Genomic DNA, 20,637 nt, shown 5'->3' with positions numbered 1-20,637 from the left:
GTTGTTCAAGTCTTTTGCCTGTATTTCCATTGGGTTTTCTTCCTATTTTTTATTGATTGATTGGAGTTCTTTATACAGTCTGAGTCCTTTGCCAAACATATGTATTATAGATATCTTCTCCACTCTGGCTTTCCTTTTCCTTCTTTTATTAGTGTCTTTTTAACTTTTTAATATATTTTTTAAATTGATTTCAGAGAGGAAGGGAGAGATAGACAGAAGCATCAAGGGTGAGAGAGAATCATTGATTGGCTGCCTCCCGCATTCCCCCCACTGGGGATGGAGCTTGCAACCCTGGCATGTGCTCTGACCAGGCATCAAACCGTGACCTCCTGGTTCATATGTCAATGCTTAACAACTGAGTCACACCAGTTAGGCTTAATTTTCTTTTTTAAAGTCAGGTTTATTGAGGTACAATTTATAATAGTGTACAGCTCTATGGGATTTGACAAATGCATACAGTTGTATAACCACCACCATAATTGACATAGAACATTTCATCACCTTAGAAAATTCCTTCACGCTCCTTTGTAGTAGACATTTCCTGTCACACCCAGCCCTGGCAATCACTAACCAGTTTTTAGTCCCTAAAATTTTGCTTTTTCCAAAATATCATAGAAAGGAATTATATGGTTTGTAGACTTTTTTCCCCCATTGTTGGCACTATTACAGATGCTCTCTATTTCCCCCATCTTTACCCACCTCCACCCAGCTCCCACACTTCCCTCCCCAGCCATCACCACACTATTGTCTGTATCCATGGACTATGCATATATGTTCTTTGGCTAATCTCTTCTCCTTCTTTTATCCATTCCCCCTTCCCTTTGCCCTCTGAGATCTGTCAGTCTGTTCTATGGATCCATGCCTCTGTTTCTATTTTGTTTGTCAGTTTACTTTGTTCATTAAATTCCACATATAAGTAAAATCATATGGTATTTGTCTTCCTCTGACTTATTTCACTTAACATAATAATCTCCAGGTGCACCCGTGTACATTTGAAATTCATCTGTGTTGTTGTGTTTGTCAGTAGCCCCATTTAAAAACAAACAAACACGTTTTTATTGATTTTAGAGAAAGAGGAAAGGAGAGGAATAGAGAGATAGAAACATGAATCGAGTATCTCCTGCACGCCCCCTACTGGGGATCAAGCCCACAAACTGGGCATGTGCCATGACGAGGAATCTAACCAATGACCTCTTGGTTCATGTGTTGACGCTCAACCACTGAGTCACGCCTGCTGGGCTGTAGCCCCTTCTTTTTTATTGCTAAGTAGTATTCCAAATATGTATGTACCACAGGTTTTTCATCCATTCACCAGTTAAAGGACATTTGGATATTCCAGTTTTAGGCAATTCTGAATAAAGGCTCTGTAAACATTCACTGCTCTCTGTTCTCAAGCAAAGCAGTTTTATCTTTCATAGACTCATTCATATTTCTGACAATAAATAGAATATGACACGTGTATGTGGATATTGCTATTTGGATTTTTATTTTTCTCAGAAGTCTTTACAAAATTATAAAAGCGTTATTATTGTTACATTAGGGAAGAAACTAATGGATTTTACTGTTAACGGGAGGGTGTTAGATTCCTATAGTCTCAAGGTACACCTCATCAAAATCTAAAGTTGTTACTGGGATAAGGAAGTTGGCTCTTTGTGCACTTCTCTTAGTTGTGAAAGTTAGCATCAGTAATGATAGCCAATTCCTTCTGCCTAGATTAATCCAGTTTAACCTCTACATTTCTGCAGCCCTTGGGTCCCTGTCTTGTGTGCAGCTCCAGGGGGTTCTGCTACCACAAAGACTCCCTCTGGCTTCTGTGATTCTAAGACTCTTGAGTAAGCCTTTTCACTTCCCCTCAGTTCAAATATGAAGGTTATCAGTTTACAACTTACTGATGTTCACATATGTGGCATTTTGCCTTTCAGATGGAAATTTAAGGCTCATTTAAATTCTAATTTGATTTGAAATCTGACTGAAGTTTTGTTTCTGTCTTTTCTTAGGTTTGGTGTGGTGGACTTTCTTTGAGTACTGGGATGCAGGTTCCAAGTGCTGTGAGAACACTTCAGAAAAGTGAAAATGGCATGACTGGTTCAGCTACCAGCCTAAACATTGTTACTCAGTAATGCCTACTCAGAATGCTTCACCCCTCCTTCTGCTTGGGTGGTCTAATCATAGAAACTTATGAGTGGTGGAAATGAGGTTTGCTGCGTTCTGCTTTAAGGCCTGGAATCTGTTAGCATTAAGCATCCAGTACCACGTATTCAAAGGAACCTACTGTGCAATGTCATAGAAGCAAGCAGAGATTGAGCAAGAAACTGATATTTTGAAGAGCAAATGGAGAAAAAGGCAGTATTTAAATAGTTACTTGAATAGAAACTCATCTTTGTGTTTCTTGGATTACTTTGGCTCTTAATATATTTAGTTACATATGGTAGCCCTAGGGCCTAAAGAAAAAGCATTTAAATCCTGCCTTTTGTCTTTATTTTTTTCTCTTATCACTGCAAATCATTTAGTTCTTACACTGAAGCTTTTAAAAATATACAGTCCTCTGAGGTTCCCAAAAAAATAAAATTGGTTGGGGATTCTAGACAGGTTTTCTTACAATGATTTGTTTTCCCCCTGTTATAAATAAGTTGAGTTTTGCCAAATTATCCTCTTTTGTTTTATTGACTAAAATATATATAATTTTCTGTTTTCTAAATGTCGTGGTATTTTTCTTGTGGTTATAACTCAGAATAAAGAGTGGATAGAAAGAGTTTCTAGACATAATAGCTTAAAATCACCCAAATTTCAGTGTTTTACCTGCGGCACTAACAATAGCAAAGGATATTCTTTATATGTTGCCCTATTTAATTAGACTGCTTTTCATTCCATCGTTTTGGATGATGGGTACGATTTTTAAAAGCTTTATATTTTCTGATTTTGCTATCTAGTTAACACTATCTTTAGTAGTTATCTTTGGTAAAATTCCCACTTGGATTTGGTAATAACTGATAATACTTATACTGATTTTCAACATTTTTAGTAGGAAGAATGTTTATTAAAGTTATATAGAAGGTGTAAAACCTACACTACTCAAATTTTACCTAAGAAAGATAGGCTCTAAAGGGAGGTGCCTAAAACTATCCTTTACTGGTCATTTATATATGCTTTTGATAAGATATGGAATGGTTTAAACAAGTATTTTTTGGGGAAAAAAATCTATCTCTGACTTATTTGGCATATAAGTTTTTCAGTCATTACTTAGAAAAAAATCAACATAGAATAATCTTCCCCAAAGTTAGGAAAAATGTGTTAACAACTAGTAAAACCCATGGTTATTGAGAGCATATCTGTTTTTTAAAAGTTGATTAAAATTTATAACACAAATCCTTTGAGCCAAACTGAAAGTTGTAATTACAGTAGTATTTAAGAATTTCTTGAGTGTTTTAAAGAGATCTGAATTGGTATGTTCCTTAATTTTTGGAACATTTTAACATTCATTCTCATTTTAAGTATGTTGTACTATGACAACCTTCTTCCAAGAAGTGACCGACGCTGCTTACATTACAGTTGCTATCCACAGAAAGGCCTGCGGAATAGGAATAGCTCATTCTTTCTTAAATTTTATGGCTTACTGATAGGATGTTTTGTTCATTTTGAAACAAATGTAAATGAGGAATTTTATTTGAACTGGGTATTGTTTTTACAGAGGTCATTCATATCTGCACCATTGTCTGATCATATATTTAAAAGTATAAAGACTATGAGGGAGTTTCGAGAATGAAATATATTAATAGATATTCTTTTGATTCTTCAAACAAATATAATTTTGGTTTTTGTTTCTCCAAGATTTTGATAGAAATTTTTGGATGTTCTCTTTCCTATAGCAGGTTATCCAGGACCTGAGGAAACAGGAAGTTATAATTATCTTCCACAGAGTCAAACCTGAAAACAGTAATTTAGTGGTGGAGCTGCTTTTTGTGAACTGTTATACATGTATATTTTAGCAAAAACAACACAGAAAAAGCCAGAAATTCTTGTATAAAATTGTTTACTATTATGTCTTATATAAATGTGTCTTCTCTTTAATTCAGTGCCTTCTTCCTCTAAGGATGCTCTTTTTTACTCCATGTCCCATATCCCATTCAGTGTTAACTGATATTGAAGCCAGAGGCCATCATGTTAAACTGGTGAGGGCTTCTATTGCAGGGGCATGGGAAAGGAGATACTAATCAGGGGCTGCTGGAGTGCATATGATTCTTTCCTGTACTCATGCTATCATTTGAAACCCTTCATAGAAAATTCTCTAATTCTCAATTGGAAAATTCACTTGAAGTAATACTATTATTCAAAATAAGAATCTGAGGTTTACTTACCTCTTACTGTGCTTCTTAAAGGTCTCTAAAAGAAAAGAGCAAAATGTGTGGGGTTTTGGTTTAGTTGTTTATAAGTTTATTTGTGTTAAACTGGAGAAAATTTGCCACCTTCATTTTCACACTGGAGTAAAATGAATTATAGTGCCTAATTAAATAGTCTCAAATTAATGTAACTATTTCAACTTGACCATATATATATATATATATATATATATATATATATGTCATTGACATTTAAATTAAACGTATTGAGCTCTTTTGCTCAATTTAATACATTGTGTTTAGTTGGTATACCCTTTCAAACATTCTTTATTGGTTTATTTACTCTTTGTTTTGACAGGTCAAACATGATTGCTTTCTGTAAAAGAAATGCATGAGAGGTTGACAGTAATGGATGTATCACAGGTCTAAAACAATTGTGTTTTATAAAAACATGCTTTTAGTGTTATATTTCTCTTTTAGCAGTTGAATCCCAAACCAGTTTTAGTAAATTGGATAAAGAAATGAAGGAATTGCCTTAAGCACTTTAGAAATCTTTTATAATTCATTTTGATTCTTTGGGCTGACCATGTAACTTACATCTTTAATTTTTGGTAAATATGTATATACCAAACATTTAATAACTGCACATAGAAATTTAATATACAGTGATTCTTTGAATGTTCCCAGTGTAGGTAAACAAATGGAAAATACTAGAGGCATGCCTGTCTGTACATGGGCTTAATTGATGGCATGTGTACCGTTATGACAAACAGTGAACTGCTGCTGTATAGCTAAATTTGGCCTACTTTGTTCTATAAACAGTTTTTCCCGTGTTATCATAAAGAAACATATTGGCTTAGTTTTATTGACTCATTTATGAAATTAAAACATGAACAATATCATGTATCATTTGAATTTTTGTGACTGATCCTTGCTGGTGTGAATAATAAAAGCAAATAATTTGTCATGAAATCTTTTAATTAGGCTACGATACTCTATTTCATGACTTACCTAGAATGATTTTTTTCCTATATACTTTTTCCATAAAGTTATTGTTATTTATATTGTTTGTTTCTTTCGGAAACATAGGTTAACAATTGGAAAAGGATATTATGAAAAGTGATTACTTCAAAGAGTATTCATTTCAGAAGAGGAAAGTGTAGACTTCTTACTATAAATTATGTGGTTCCAGGCTGAAAAATCTAAGAACTATATTTTCAAATCATAACAATTCTTTTTCGGAAAGCTTGTATTTGTTAGATCAGTGTTCATTCTTTGGCTGAGTAATACCACAATTATTTTAAGTCTGTGATGTGGCAGTCATACTTTGTATTCAGATTTCCAAAATTAATGAAGTTTGATTTATTGTGCATATAGTTTTGCTGCTTTTGGGTAGTGTAATGACAAAGTTTGCATCTTAAAAATCAGAAATTTTAAAAGGTAAATGTGTTATAGTTTATTAAAAAATTCAAATTTTGATAAGCACATTACACATAATATGTTCATTTTTATGTAATCACATAAAATAGATCTGTAAAAGTTTCTCCCTTGATTTTATCTTTACACTGGATATATTCTTTTAGGGAAGTGAATGGTCAGCATAAGTTTACTCAACATCCAAGTAACCATAAAGTTATTTGTTATTTTTAAACAAAATGTACATTTCATAATGCCAGTGCTAGAGCATTATGAGATCGTGAATGTTTCTTTAATCATCACAGAAAGCATACCTCATGTTCAGTGTAGTTTTAGTTGTTTGTATCTTACAGTATTCACATTATGCCAATATTTGTGATCCTGATATATCACCTGTGATAGCTTTGTTACTTGGAATATTTGATTAATGCAAATACTTTAGTTTTTTTGAGTAATTTGGAGTTAATAAGATTACATTTATTATATTTTGTTTTTGTTGAAAAGATAGTGTTGGGCATACCATATAAAGGTTAGTATTGGCTTATAAATACCAGAGATTGCCATAGTACTTTCTCCTCAGACTACTCAATTAAATTAAAACAGTATTTACTATTTCTGGGTCAGTATAAGGTAATAACTTTTGATTTATAACCATTTGAGCTATGTTAGTTTAAACTACATATTTTCTTAATGGCACCCATTCAGTAAAAGCTGGTCCTTTGGAATAGACATACATAAGATTTCACAGTATGTAGGGCAGAAGGTAGGTGAATGTGTTGTTCACTTTGGCTTGGAGCTTAAGTTTAGACCTTTTTTTTTTTAAGTCAAAATGTAAGTAATTGGTAAAAGACATTTCTATTCATATTGGAACTTTTTGGAGAGCCTAAGGGCTGTGAGAATAATGCGTTTTGTTTTTGTTTTTTTGTTTAACCTTCCCAATATCTCTTAGGTACCAAAGCACTGAGTCTAGTTTACCTTTTAAGGGAGACTCTTTAAAATCAAATTTACACCTAACTCATACTGTAAGATAAATAATAGCTAAAGTTTTAAAGTAATTTATATTAAAAACCACTAGTCTTTAAAATTTCTCAATATAAAAACATTTGGCTTCATTTTTTAAAAAGTATTTAAAATTAATCACCTTAGCTCTACCATACATTAGATCTATATCCTCTATATAAATCATTTCTCATCTTTGGGCATCCATTGCCTCACATCTTACTCAGCCTACCTCACAGGGCTGTTGTGAGGAACAAAATGAAATGGAGTATATGAAATTGCTTCAACAACAGTAAAATGCTACATAAATGTAAGGGATTATTTTCAGTTAATAATGGATTTAAATGTTTGGATATTTCTAGATGCCATTTACTTTGATAAAGCATGTACTTAAAGTGGTATCACTAGGACTTTAAACATGATTTAAAAAAACAAACAAACCCTGACTACAGTGCCCTTTAACATTCTTTCGTTTGCATGATATGGCTTTTTTGTATTTTCTCATTAGGCCTGTACTCTGTATCAACTTTCTATAACTGTAAAATGTCTCCCACAGCATTAGTGTGTGTTGCTGTTAGAATAGTAGCATAAATAAATGATCTAAGCTATGTTTCCATCCAGGCATTTGCACTTTCAGTTTATGACTCTTCAGTGCCACGTATGCAAAGACTGAATTTGGCCTAAATAAGTATTTCCAAGCAACCAAATGGTTAAAGTTTGTTGTCATTGGATAAATGATTTAAGGTGTATGTGCCCATTTAACATTAGACTTTTGTTGCATTGTCATTAAAAAAAAAAACCAAACATGAACCTGGATATCATTTAGTGTCTCTCCTAAGAAAAACTGTTTTGCTTTAAATTGGATTTATTAAATGGTTTACATGCTATCTTTATTTATAGACTATTTGGTATGTTATCATCTGGACATGGTTTTGCTATGCAGTTCTGATAATCAAAATCCTAATTCCTCAGGTTAAAATTTTAAGTTGTGGATGAAAAACATGAACTACTTATAATACACTCAGTGCTGCAAACTAGTGTTTTAAAACACATATTGCCTCATTTTCCTTGGAAACAAGACAAAGCCTTTTAAATGGTTTTTAACTTTAAAATAGTGTCTTCAAAGTGGAGTAATTTGTACGTTGAAATGATTGTGTGCTCTGTGTAGAATGACCAAGTTAAATTCTTACAAAAGCACCTGGAATATCTCATCTAAAAATTAAACTACTTTTTCTGCTTTCTTTGGCTTCAGTGCGTGCATTTTATCAGTTCTCATTAAAAATATACAATGTGCTTTTGAGGATGACAAGATAAAAAATGTCATAGTTCCTTTGCACCCAAAGGGGCACTACTTTCAACAGAATTTCATGCAATGATGGAAAGTTCTATGTAGCTGCCGTTTTAGGATAGTGCAGCTATTGATGGAAGGTGAAACATGCTTGGAGTTAGGGACTTTGGAGCTTGTCACATCTCAGATTGCAGGTCGATGGTAGCTAAGAGTAAGAACTAGAACCTAAAACTTAAAATGTGTTTTCTAACATTAAGTCAATTTAGGAGAAAAAAGAAAACCAATCAGTGGCTAAATGAAGCTGGAGCTCCTGTAACTAAGATCATTTTCACCAAGAGAAGAATGAAGGGGAACTAGATAGTCTTGAGTCATGGAGAGAGGAGTGTGATAAAGATATTGAGAAACCAGTAGCCTCATATTAAAGATGGAGGGTGGATTGCTGCAAGATTTCTGGAGAACAATTTAGCAAAGCGAGAGTTTAAATACACTTACCTTTGACAATGTAATTCCATTTCTAGGTATTTCTCATATATATACTCACTATGATGGCAAATACAAGCAAACTAATTGTTAACTGAAAAAAGAATGGGCGACTTGTATTCCGAAGGCTCCCCTTTTCTGACTTGCTGCAGTAGCAAGCTCCTGTTGCTATGTATTTGTTCAGGTATATTCTGCCTGTCATCGTCCCCCACCCCCAATCCATAAATGTTAGAAATATGTAGACCATTATGGGAAGTGCTGTCCCTAGCTGGATCTCTGTGGGATAAGAGCTCAGGAAATTGTGTGCCCTCTACTTTTCTGTTTCCCTTACTACGCCCTATTTCATAGTTACACCACATGGTACTAGTAATATGTTTATGCTTCTTTTGCAGAAGGTTGCTGGGATGATTAGATTGTGGAATTTTCAAGAAACTTTACACAGCTGTTACAGAATATGCTGTTAGTGGAAGAGTATTCATGATATGAAACGGAAAAAGCAAGTCTAACAATGTGTGTGTGTGTGTGTGTGTGTGTGTGTATAACTAGAGGCTCGGTGCACAAAAATTTGTGCACTCGGGGGGGAGAGGGGGTCCCTCAGCCTGGCCTGTGCCCTCTCGCAGTCTGGGACCCCTCGGGAGATAACGACCTGCTGGCTTAGGCCTGCTCCCGGGTGGCAGAGGGCAGGCCCAATCCCTAGGTACAGCCCCTGGTCGGGCTCAGAGCAGGGCCAATTGGGGAGTTGGGGCACCGCCCCCTGTCATGCACAGAGCAGGGCGGATTGGGAGGTTGCAATGCCACCCCTAGTCACGCTCAGGGTAGGGCCGATTGGGGGGTTGGGGCGCACCGCCCCCTGTCACACTCAAGGCAGGGTCGATAGGGAGGTTGCGGCACCACCCCGTCACGCACAGAGCAGGGCCCATCAGGGGGGTTGGGGCTCCGTACCCTGTCATACACAGAGCCGCAGGGCGATCAGGGGGTTGGGGAGCTCCCCCCGTCACACACAGCAGGGCCCATCAGGGGGTTGGGGATCTCCCCCCTGTCACGCACAGAGCAGGGCCGATCGGGGTTGAGGAGCTCCCCCCGTCACCCACAGAGCAGGGCGGGTCAGGGGGTTGGGGCGCTGCCACTGTCACACTAAGGGCAGGGCCGATGGGGGGGGGGGTTGGGGTGCTGCACCCTGTCACACACAGAGCCACAGGGCGATCAGGGGGTTGGGGAGCTCCCCCCTGTCACTCACAGAGTAGGGCCAATAGGGGAGTTGGAGCACCGCCCCATGCCACACACAGAGCAGGGCAGATCAGGGGGTTGGGGCGCCTTCCTCTGTCACGAACAGAGCAGGGTGGATAGGGAGGTTGTGGCCCCGCCCCCTGTCACACACAGAGCCGCAGGGCGATCAGGGGGTTTGGTCACTGCCCCCGTCACGCTGATCCCAGTGCCAGGAGGCCTCGCGGCTCCACTGATCCCGGTGCCGGGAGGCCTCGCGGCTCCGCTGATCCTGGTGCTGGGAGGCATATTACCCTTTTACTATATAGGATAGAGGCCTGGTGCACGGGTGGGGGCCAGCTGGTTTGCCCTGAAGGGTGTCCTGGATCAGGGTGGGGGTCCCCACTGGGGTGCCTGGCCAGCCTGGATGAGGGGATGATGGCTGTTTGCATCTGGTCACACCCCCTTCAGGGTGGGGGTCCCCACTGGGGTGCCTGGCCAGTCTGGGTGAGGGGCTGAGGGCTGTTTTCAGGCTGGCGGGTGACTGAAGCTCCCAACCTGTCCTTTTTTCCTTTTTTTTTAAAATTCTGGGCCAGCTTTAGCTCTGAGGCTCGGCTCCAGCTATGAGACCTCCGCTGCTGAAAGCAGGTTTCTGGCCTTTGTTTACCTTCTGTATTTGAAACAATGTTGCGGCCCGGCTGGCTGAAGCCTGGCTGACTAAAGCAGGTTTCTGGGGTTTGGTTTAGCTTCTATATTTGTTACAATGTTTCTTAGAGAGCAGCTGAGAGGCCGGCAAGGCAGGCGGGGAACCTGGCTTCCTCCGTCACTGAAGCAAGCAAGCCTCCCTCTTCGCGTCAGCTGCCTGGCTGCCGGCCACCATCTTGGTTGGCAGTTAATTTGCATATCTCCCTGATTAGCCAATGGGAAGGGTAGCGGTCGTACGGCTAATTGCCATGTTTCTCTTTTATTAGATAGGATGATACCGTGAGCATATTCATGCACTAAGACTTGGGCAAGAAGAGTCCCTTCCCTGATCCTCACTCTGGTTGTTCCTCCATGGAATGAAAAAGTGAAGGAGCCAAGGGAATGCACCCACTCAGAGTTTGCATTCCTCTGCGTAGAATTCCCTGCTGAACCAACCCAAAACTTGCTTCCAGAACATATGCAGGCCTCTTTCCCAGGTCCATCCTGAAGACAGAATGCTCTACAGGTGTATACACCTCCATACTTAAGGGGCGGGAGTTTGTGAGGATGTGGTTTAGTAATGCAGACTGGGGAGTCCACATGCATGCATATCAGGGCCCTTCTGGCAAAGGTGAAGTTAGAAGTAAATGGAGACATACCCAGGGGCTTGGGGGAAGAACAGGCTAATCTAGTTTATTCTTACCTGTTTAGACACTTTAAAATATGTCAGGGTTGGCCTCCATTTGTACTCTTGCTTCAGGCCCTACAGTGTTGGGTAGTCTAGGATGTGTGCGTGCCCTGCAACTGAGTGATTTTTAAAAGATGGATGTTTGCTTATAATAAAGGCAGTTTTTACCCATCCTTGTACCCCTCCTTCAACTGGATTGGCTAACGAGATTAAAGCATACTGACTAGAAGGCTCACTGCAGACTCCTCCCTAGTATCCTGGAGAAGTAAGTTGTATGTTTACCTCTAGTGAATTGTTTATTCCCAAATCTGTTTATGCCAGTAGCAGTCATTGCTGTAATTATGTTAAATATTACATAATCCAATGAAATATGAGTGTGAAAAATTATTTATGAGGAAAGTTGGGGAAACTTTAGAGATGAAGATCTAAGAAAAGTTGGTGTCAAGTCAGGTGTTCGATAGAATTGTAAATGATAAGGACTGCAAAAAAGAAAAATCTTAAGACTCTCAGTTCAGGTTCTTTCACTTGTATTTTTAAGTTCCAGGTCCACTTTAAAGAAACACACTAAAAATTATAGATGATACATTATGTCTGTGATTTACATAAGAAAAAACAGAAACTCCAATCTGTTGACCCTTGCTTAAAAAGACAGCTCAAATCAAAATATTGGCCAGTGTAAACACTCTGCTTTAACTGTCTTTTTTAGATTTACATGGAACAAATACCTTGAAAGGTATTTAATTGTAAGAACCTAATGATTAACCCCCCTCCCTTTTTTTAATGTGAAAGCTAGAAGGGATCTTATCTTTTTTAAAATATATTTTTATTGATTTCAGAGAGGAAGGAAGAGGGAGATAGGGATAGAAACATCAGTGATGAGAGAGAATCATTAATCGGCTACCTCCCACACCCCCCCCACCCCACCCCCGCGTCGATGCTCAACCACTGAGAACACTGGCTGGGCTATTTTCATATTAATTTTTATTACACAATTTTCAAACATACAGAAAAGGAGAGGCTATTAATGAATAACTTTATGCTCGTCACCTAGATTTATCAGTTGTTAAAGTTTGCTATCCTTTAAGGTATCTAAAAATGACATGGATAAGTATTGCAATATGCATCAATGATTATTTTTTTAAGCACAGCCACACTGTTAACATTCTTAGTAAAATTAACAGCAATCCTAATATCATCTAATGACTGAGTACATGTTAAAATTTGAGTTGTCTCAAAATTGTGTGTTTTTTTTATGGTGGCTTTCAACAAATTAGGATCCAGACAAGGTCCACACATTGTATTTGGTTATATGTCTCTTAAATCTCTGATTTTGTAGTAGTTGCTTCCCCCCTTGTTAAATGCTGGTCACTTCTCTATACCGGACATTAAATCTAGAGTTTTATTAAATGTAGATTCAATTTTTAGACAAGAATCCTTTACAGGTGATGTTGTGTATTTTCTGTTGCATCACATTAGGACTTAGATAATATCTGGTTGTCCCAGATTTAATGGTAAGATTAATCAGTGGGTTCAGGTGGTGGCAGCCTAATTCATCTACTAAAAAGTTGCTCACCAGCATTTCACCTTAAATTTAGCATCTATTGATGAGTGTTGTCCTTTATATTATTTCATTGGAGTAACAAACTGGTGTTTGTTCAATCATTCATTATTTATCAGATGTGATTTTCATTAGCATTTTGGTTACACTGAAATGCAATTCATACAAGAAAGGCAGGATAAATACTTATTTTTTCCTTTATCAAGTTTCAGGATAATGAGTTGGTGGCCTGGAAACTTTCAAATATGACTAATGAGTTTCAATTTTAAGAAATCATTATGAAGCAAAAATTTTTATATATTTGATGTGTTTCAGTCAATAACAGTTACTCATTTGGATGCTCAAAATTTCCCATTTTAGGTCCCTAAAGTTAACACCTGTGTCCGATGGTCCCATTAGTGTGATAACTTCCTTCTTCTGGATATTACCTACATTTTTTATTAACCTACCAACAAGAAGCTCTAGGAATACAGAAAAACTAGTTCTAAGTAATGAGGACTTCTCCAGAAGAAGCTTGTACGTACACAAATTTCCTGGAAGGAAAAACAAACGGCTATAGGTCATAACCCTAGGAAATAGGAAAAAGATTTTTCATTTTTTATACTCTTCCAAAAGTCAGTTTAGAAGACAAATATATGAGGGGGGTATTTTCAGTTTTTACTATAAGCTGATAATTTTTGTAGAAATGACTACTATTTAATGCGTTATAGTTTCCAAAATTAACGTCAAAGTTGATTGACAGCTGGTCTTTTGGATTATTTACACTGTTAGAAGGTAGAGAGCCGGTTCCGGAACCGCGTGCGTGTCCATTCCCAGACCGAACCGGGCCCACCAGCCGCGGGAGCGTGGGTGCCGCGCGTGCCCTTCAACCTCCTGAGCAACGAAAACGCACCTGAGGGCACCATTCCGCAGTCAGGGGTTATCCTGGAAAGTACTCGTCGTTTACCTGGAACTCACATCGAACTGGCAGCCTGTGCTTTCATCTGCAAACAGCTCGGCAGGTGCCTCTCCGATTCTCGGTCCGCTCCCTAAAGGCGCGGGCCGCCTCGGTGCCGGCTGTGGTTCCCGCGACGAGGGAGGAAGGGCCTTAGCCTGGACGTCGCCCGGGCTCAGCCGTACCCTCCGGGGGGGGGGGCCCTGCAGGAGTCCCGGACGCGCCGAGGCGGGCGGCGAAGGTGGGAAGGCCGCCGACACCCACCAGCGCGCGCCCGCCGCCCCGCACTTGACGGCCCCTTTTGCAGCGGTTGCCGTGAGTGCCGTAAAGCAGTTACCACCGCCGTCGGTGAGGTAAGAGATGGGAGGCTCTGCGGAGTCGCCGGGGATGGGCGGGTGTGTCAGGCAGGTGTCGCCTGGGGCTCGGGGGTCCTCGCAGGGCGTCCCCCGGCGGTCGGGGCGGGCCCCGGGGTGAGCGCGCTCCGGGAGGGGGCCCCTCGGGGTCGGTCCCCGAGCGCCCCGTGGCGGACGTCCCCTCGGGCGGTCCTTCCCACGCTCCGGGCGTGTCAGCAAGTAAAATCCTCGGAGTGGGACGGGTTCCGTCGTGGGGGACGACCCAGACCCTTGGAGGACCCGGTGGGGGAGTGGCGCTGGAGCCGGTCGGGAAAGCCGCCTGGGGATGGGCGGGAGACCCGGCGGCGGGCGGGGGACCGGGCGGCCGTGGGCCGGCGTGTGCCCGGCGCGGAGGCCCGGAGGCCCGGTGGGCGCCCTGCCTGTCAGGGGAGTGGCCGGGGCCTGGGCCTCAGCGGAGGGACCGCGATGCCCTGGGGTGGGGGTGCCTCCGTGGGCCGCGCAGCTCCTACAGCGTTACCAGGAGGGCGTCATTTGATCAACTACCCCCTCTCTCTCCTGGTGCTTCCCCCTGGGCTCAGCTTTTCGTTCATTTGGAGGGTGTTCACTGAAGCACCCCTTTCTGTGCCCCATCACGGGGGGACGCTGCTCGCCTTGCTACATCAAGTTTCCCGGCTCGGACGTCTCGCTTTTGTCCGCGGCATCGGTCGGGGCGGAGGGAATGGCCCGGCCCGTGTAGAGGTGACCGCGGGGAGCGTTGGCCGGGGGTCTGGAGACCTGGGTTCGGTGTCATCGCCATCGTCAGTTTCTCCGGGAACAGGGGGCAGCTCATTGCTCGTTGAGCCTCCCTGCTTTCTACAACCTTTTTCATGTCTGGACACAGAGTAAAATTGCTGAGGAGGAGGAGGGGAGGGGTGTGTGTGTGTGTGTGTGTGTGTGTGTGGCCGGCCAGTCGGGCTGTGGCTACCGCAGGCCCGAGGACGGAGGGGATGGACGGCTCTGACGCCCGTGGTCCATTAAAGATTCGCTGGGAAACGGACCTGCCCGTTCCTCCTCCACCGCCCGGTCCCGGTTCGTGCACTCGTTCCAGGCTGCGCCCACGTCCTCTGAGAATAGTTCTGTGCTGGAAGACTCCATATTTATATGAACCTCGTGTTGGCATTAGAACCCGTAGATGCGTGGGCTATTTAAGCTCATGACCATGCTTCTTTTGAAAACGCTTACACTCACCTCTAAACCCTTAGAAGACAGGAACTGTATGGTATTTATCATTTTACCTGCAGTGCTGAACAGTTCTTTGGCGTGTTTGCCTGTTGCGTTAGAGAGTACATATTTATCCCCTGCAAGGTGAGAGTAGGGGCTTAGAGCCAGAAGAGGTCACTTCTGATTGGGAAGAGCGTGGAAAATGTCACAAAAGAAGGGTCATTTGAAAGGAGCTCAGAGAAGAGGTGTAGAACTGGTCTTGTGGAAATGGATGCGAGCATTTCAGGCAAGAGGGAGTAAAAACCACGGAGGCAGGCAAGTGTGGGGTGTGCTCCAGGAATACGTGGGCAAAACCATGGAGGGTGTGAGGAGGGAGAACGCCTAGACAATTTGCCTGTGTTCAGTCAGATTGTGAATACCCTTGGACGCCATTGTATGGAGTTCGAACTTTATTTGTAGGTAGTAGAGAACCAGTGAAACGTTTTTGAGTATCTTATTTTTTTTTTAAGTGTCACATTATTCATTTTAAAGAAGTAACGCCATTCCTAATGTAGAGATAGTGCTAGCAAAACGGAATGTTTTGACAGGCTAGTATTCCTTTTTTGCAATTGAATTGCCTTGGCATTTATAGAAAATAATGCAGTGTAGTTAATTGGATATCATCTTGATAATAAAAATGCAGTTAAGTGATGATGTGTTTTGGAGGCTTATTTCATGTAAGAATTAATTTAGATTAGAGATGTGTCCAAAGAGAGAACAAGATATTAATTTGAACTTTATGTTTGTGTAGTGGTTTGTATGGGCCTTTTATGCTTTCCTTCCCAGTTATTAATTCAGGTGTAGAAGAGGCTGAGCTTTGGCACAGTCCGAATGCCACTTTAGATTTCATTAGGAATTGGTATACATTGATGCACGATTTATACACGTACAGAAAGCTGAGCTGAAATCTTGAAAATGAAGGATATTATCTTGTGAGCTGCCTTTATCGGAGTTTATTGTTTTATTTTAGCAGATTTTCGCTGACAACAAAATTTAATATCATCAATGTTATTTTATGTCTCTTGTTTTCCAAGTTTTAGGAGATAGAAAATGATCATGATATATTCAGTTATCTTTGCTTAATATACAGGGGAGAGGACAAAAGTGAGTTTACAGTTGTTTGTGTAGAAAATAATACAGTAATTAAAACTAATAATACAAGAATAAACTCAAAGTTTTGTGTACTTACAGGGGTAAACCTACTTTTGCCCCACATGTGATTTATCTGTAGCTCTAGTGGATTATTCATGTCACTGTTGATGTAATTTCTCTCTAGTGGTTTATTGGCCTAATATAATTTCTTAGAGTATCTGCTTTATATAGGCTTCAGCTCTGGAAGCTCATTTGGCTTGTTTTAAGACCCCAAACCAATACTTCTGATTTAAGTTGGCAAAGTAAAGTCATTTGTGCCCCCTGCTATCTGAAATTACTTTGAAAAAGCAAGGCGAATAAAGATAAGGATCACAGCTTGAATGAAACTAGGAGTCCTGTCACCCCAAATCAAAATATTTGAGAAAGGGTTGTCAGATATAAGCAGGAAGAAATTAAAAGAGGATGTTGGTAGAAGAGGTCTCAGGTAGAGCTGGCCGAACGAGGAGGGAGATCGGTTTGCAGTGGGGTCAGGATACGTAGGAAGGCAGTGGGAGCTTCCTTGTATTGTTTGGCACCGTGAACCAGCAAGAAAGGAAGAGCCCAAGAGACAGCAAGCAGATACACTGTCTTTGAAGGTAGCGCTCTCTTTGTGAGGCAAGAAGTTATGGCTAAACACCTTTTTCATAGTTATTCTCACACATGTACTCTCTGTCTCTCCCACACATAAACATGCACAAAACGCTCTGTCATAAAGAGCTTTCTTGTGTTCCAGAGAGTATCCTCTGGATCAGAACACAGCTTGTTTCTTCCACAATCTTGCAAGTAACTGATCAGGAAGGAGCTCACATCACTCAAAGAGAAGTAATAATTAAAGAAATGGGCACAGTGTCTATACAAAAATATTATAAGAAGAAAGGAGAAAAAAGGTAAGTGACAAAGGCCCCATGAAAAAAGTGTATTGGACTAACAAATTTAATGAAGCAACTACTTTTTAAAAATAAGAAACAAAATTAATTGGCCCAAGAGCTAGGAAGAAGTAGTAAGAAAACAGTATATGGTAATTATGATCTGGTAGAGCTCACAAAAGGAAATGAAAGCCCGGCCACTGTGGTTCAGTGGTTGTGCATTGACCCAGGCACCAGGATTCTCAGGGCACATGCCAGGGTTGCTGGCTCCATCCCCAGAAGGAGGCTTGCAGGAAGCAGCTGATCGAAGTTGATGTTTCTCTCTCACCAATGTTTCTATCTTTCCCTTTTCTTTCCTCTCTCTCTAAAAATCAATAAAAACATATAAAAAAGAAATGGAAATAGCAAAAGGGAAAGAAAAAGAAAATCAGAAATAAAAGGGCACATTGGAAACAAAAAGAATTAACTCAGTAAAGGACATGATGACAGGCTTTTGAAAGTTGAACAAAGTGAAATGGGAATGAAAGGAGATGAAACAAGTGCTTGCTTGTAGCTCTGGAAATAGAGAATTAAACATTGGAACAGAAACATATTCAAACATAACTTAAGAAAACTTTGCACAAACAAGAAATCGATTCTACAGACTGTAGGGCACACAGTGAGGAAAAACTAATAGAACAGTCATCAACATCTTTACATACTAGTTTTTTAAAAATTGATTTCAAAGATAAGGAATGCATTCTTTGCTCATCCTATTAAAATGATTAACTTACATATACTGGAGTGCTGGGGGAAGGCAGATATTGTCGGGAATATTTAGCATAACAGGAGAATGGTATAAAGCTTATAAGTCATCAGGGTAAAGATATTGTAACTTCAAAACAAACTGTCAATTGACAATTGTTTTTGAACAATGCAAGAATTCAGGGTAAATAATACCCATAAGTTCTTTTTGGTGAACTGTGAGAAGATGAATATCAGCCATCCAGTAAATGAACAGAGATCGTACAGCAAAAGGAATGGCAGGGAACATAGTAACTAACAATAAGGCCAAAATAATGGTGAGATTTGTAGTTATTCTATATAGTAAAGTGGTAATATGCAAAATAACCCTCACGCCCTCACAAGATGGCTGCTACGACCAGGCTGGCGGGTTTAGTGAGGATGACAAAACGACTGAACAAGTAGGTTGCATGGGGTGACCAGGCCAGAGGAGGGGCCTAGAGGGGCAACCAGGCTGGCAGGAGGGGCAGTTGGGGGTGACCAAGTCGGCAGGGGGGTAGTAAGAGGCAACCAGGCCAGCGGAGGGGCCGTGAGGGGTGACCAGGCTGGCGGGGGGGGTGGGGGCAGTTGGGGGCAACCAGGCCGGCACGGTGGGCAGTTGGGGGTGATTAGGCTGGCGGGGGGGCAGTGAGGGGCGACTAGGCCAGTGGGGGATGCAGTTGGGAGCAACCAGGCTGGTGAGAGGGGCAGTTAGGGATCACTGGGCCAGTTGGGGGCGACCAGACGGGCAGGGGGGTAGTAAGGGGTGACCAGGTGAGCTGGGGGGGCAGTTAGGGGCAACCAGGCAGGCAGGCAGGTGAGCGATTAGGAGCCAGCGGTCCAGGATTGTGAAAGGGATGTCCGACTGCCGGTTTAGGCCCGATCCCTGGGATCGGGCCTAAACCGGCAGTCGGACATCCCCCAAGGGGTCCTGGATTGGAGAGGGTGCAGGCTGGGCTGAGGTGACACCCCCCCCACACACACACACATGCACAAGTTTCGTGCACCGGGCCTCTAGTAGAATATAATAGAACTGTAACAAGGTAAAAATAACTAATAAAAGTCAGGATTGAAAGAGAAGGTAGGAGGTAGTTTAAATTTGCTGTTTCCTCTTATTTTTAGCTAGAGAACAAAAACCATAAAGTTTAGACATCAAGTAATAGAGGTGTTAGTATATTTAAAGGAATAAAGATAAACCTTTGAAGAACTAAATATATTTAACCAAAATCAAACAGTGGAGAAGTGGTAAGAAAAAGTAGAATGATATTAAATTTCTTGTCCTAAAGAAATAATCAGATGGGTCTAAAGATGAAAGAACAAAAATTTTTCTCATGGCCTTTACACTTGCAAAAACTGAAAACATACATGGGATATTTGTAAAAACTGATACATCCTACCTAGATGACAAAAAACAACAAAGAACTATCCTACAGATGATGTTCCTTGACCAAAACTTCCTTGATTTCTTCTACCTGTGGAAGTGGTTCTCAGCATGGTCAGCAGCAGCAGCATCTAGAACTTGTCAGAAATGTAAATTGAGGTCCCACACCAGATCTACTGAGTCAGGAACTGTCGGGGAGAAGCCCCTAATCTCTGTTGGTCAGTTTTTATACAGATCTTGTTTATGGTTTTTGTTATTTGCAGTTGTAAAGAATGTCCTGATAAACATTTTTGTTCTTTCATGTTTATCTCAGAACTGATTACTTCTTCAGGATAGGAAATTACCAAATCAAAGACTGTTCTATAGAGCTTTAGATAACTTTTTCTTAAGTTGTTGGTTATTAGAGGTGAAAAATTAAAAACAGATTTTTGTCTTCTCTTTAGAAATATCTTTTTGTTCATGAAAAACAAGATTATCTTCTCATCCAAAAAGATGAAACCAACTGGGTTACTTTCAAAAGACAATCAAGTGAGCACCACAGACTGATGAATAGAATCAATAAGAACGTGATTTTGGCACTTTTAACTTTGACAAGTTCTGCGTTTCTGATATTTCAGTTGTACTACTACAAGCACTATTTATCAGCAAAGGTAATTTTTTTCTCTTTTCTCATCACTAGGCGTCATTTTAGCTGTATGTTTTTCTAAATACTTCCCTTGTGCAGCACATAAATTAATCACAGTTTTTCAAATCTTTGCAGAAATATTTCTTACTGCAATTTCCATCTTTGTGGGTATAACAAGCAGCTCAAAATTGCAATTAAATGTTATTCTAACAACACACTAAAAGTCAAAGGTGCCAGGCTTTAGTGATGTTTAATCTATTGCTGATGTAGTTATATAAAAATTCTTATTCTTCTAAACAGATTGCCTCTCATGGAAAAGAAATCAATGATAAATAAGTTTGATAGAACATCTCTGTGGAAATAGATTGTAGGAGCAGGACCCGAAACACAGAGCAGTGTTAGACTGCAGTGGTTCTCAACCTTCCTAATGCCGCGACCCTTTAATATAGTTCCTCATGTTGTGGTGACCCCCAATTTCATTGTTACAAATTGAACATAATTAAAGCATAGTGATTAATCACAAAAACAATATGTAATTATATATGTGTTTTCTGATGGTCTTAGGCGACCCCTGTGAAAGGGTCGTTCGAACCCCCCCCCCCAGGGGTCGTGACCCACAGGTTGAGAATCACTGAGTGAGAGGGTGATTCTAGTAATTTACATGAGGTGCTGATGGCTTAGACTAGAGTGTTA

The 20,637-nt window shown here is 40.7% G+C and overlaps 2 protein-coding genes across 10 annotated transcripts in view; both read left to right on the top strand.

Moving 5' to 3' along the window:
- FSD1L (fibronectin type III and SPRY domain containing 1 like) overlaps positions 1-4,537 on the top strand; it is a 52,083-nt gene extending 47,546 nt beyond the window's left edge. For all 3 annotated transcript variants that reach the window (XM_070430988.1, XM_070430987.1, XM_070430986.1), the window contains one exon: positions 1,998-4,537. In XM_070430988.1, the coding sequence (XP_070287089.1) occupies positions 1,998-2,120 (123 nt within the window). In that variant the 3' untranslated portion in view covers positions 2,121-4,537. The remainder of the gene's footprint in view (positions 1-1,997) is intronic.
- A 9,349-nt stretch (positions 4,538-13,886) lies between these two features.
- Positions 13,887-20,637, top strand: part of FKTN (fukutin) — a 56,662-nt gene continuing 49,911 nt past the window's right edge. For 3 of the 7 annotated variants that reach the window (XM_070430979.1, XM_070430978.1, XM_070430985.1), the window contains exons 1-2: positions 15,176-18,360; positions 19,763-19,969. In XM_070430979.1, coding sequence (XP_070287080.1) covers positions 18,169-18,360; positions 19,763-19,969 — 399 coding nt within the window. In that variant the 5' untranslated portion in view covers positions 15,176-18,168. The other 4 variants (XM_070430981.1, XM_070430984.1, XM_070430982.1 and 1 more) reach the window with 4 other exon arrangements.

Source organism: Myotis yumanensis, unplaced genomic scaffold (assembly GCF_028538775.1).
Source record: "Myotis yumanensis isolate MYYU_CA2020_CCGP unplaced genomic scaffold, mMyoYum1.0.hap1 SCAF_12, whole genome shotgun sequence".
Taxonomy (NCBI): Eukaryota; Metazoa; Chordata; class Mammalia; order Chiroptera; family Vespertilionidae; genus Myotis; species Myotis yumanensis.
The sequence above is the reverse complement of the archived record's forward strand: the minus strand, read 5'-3'. Positions and strand labels throughout refer to the sequence as shown.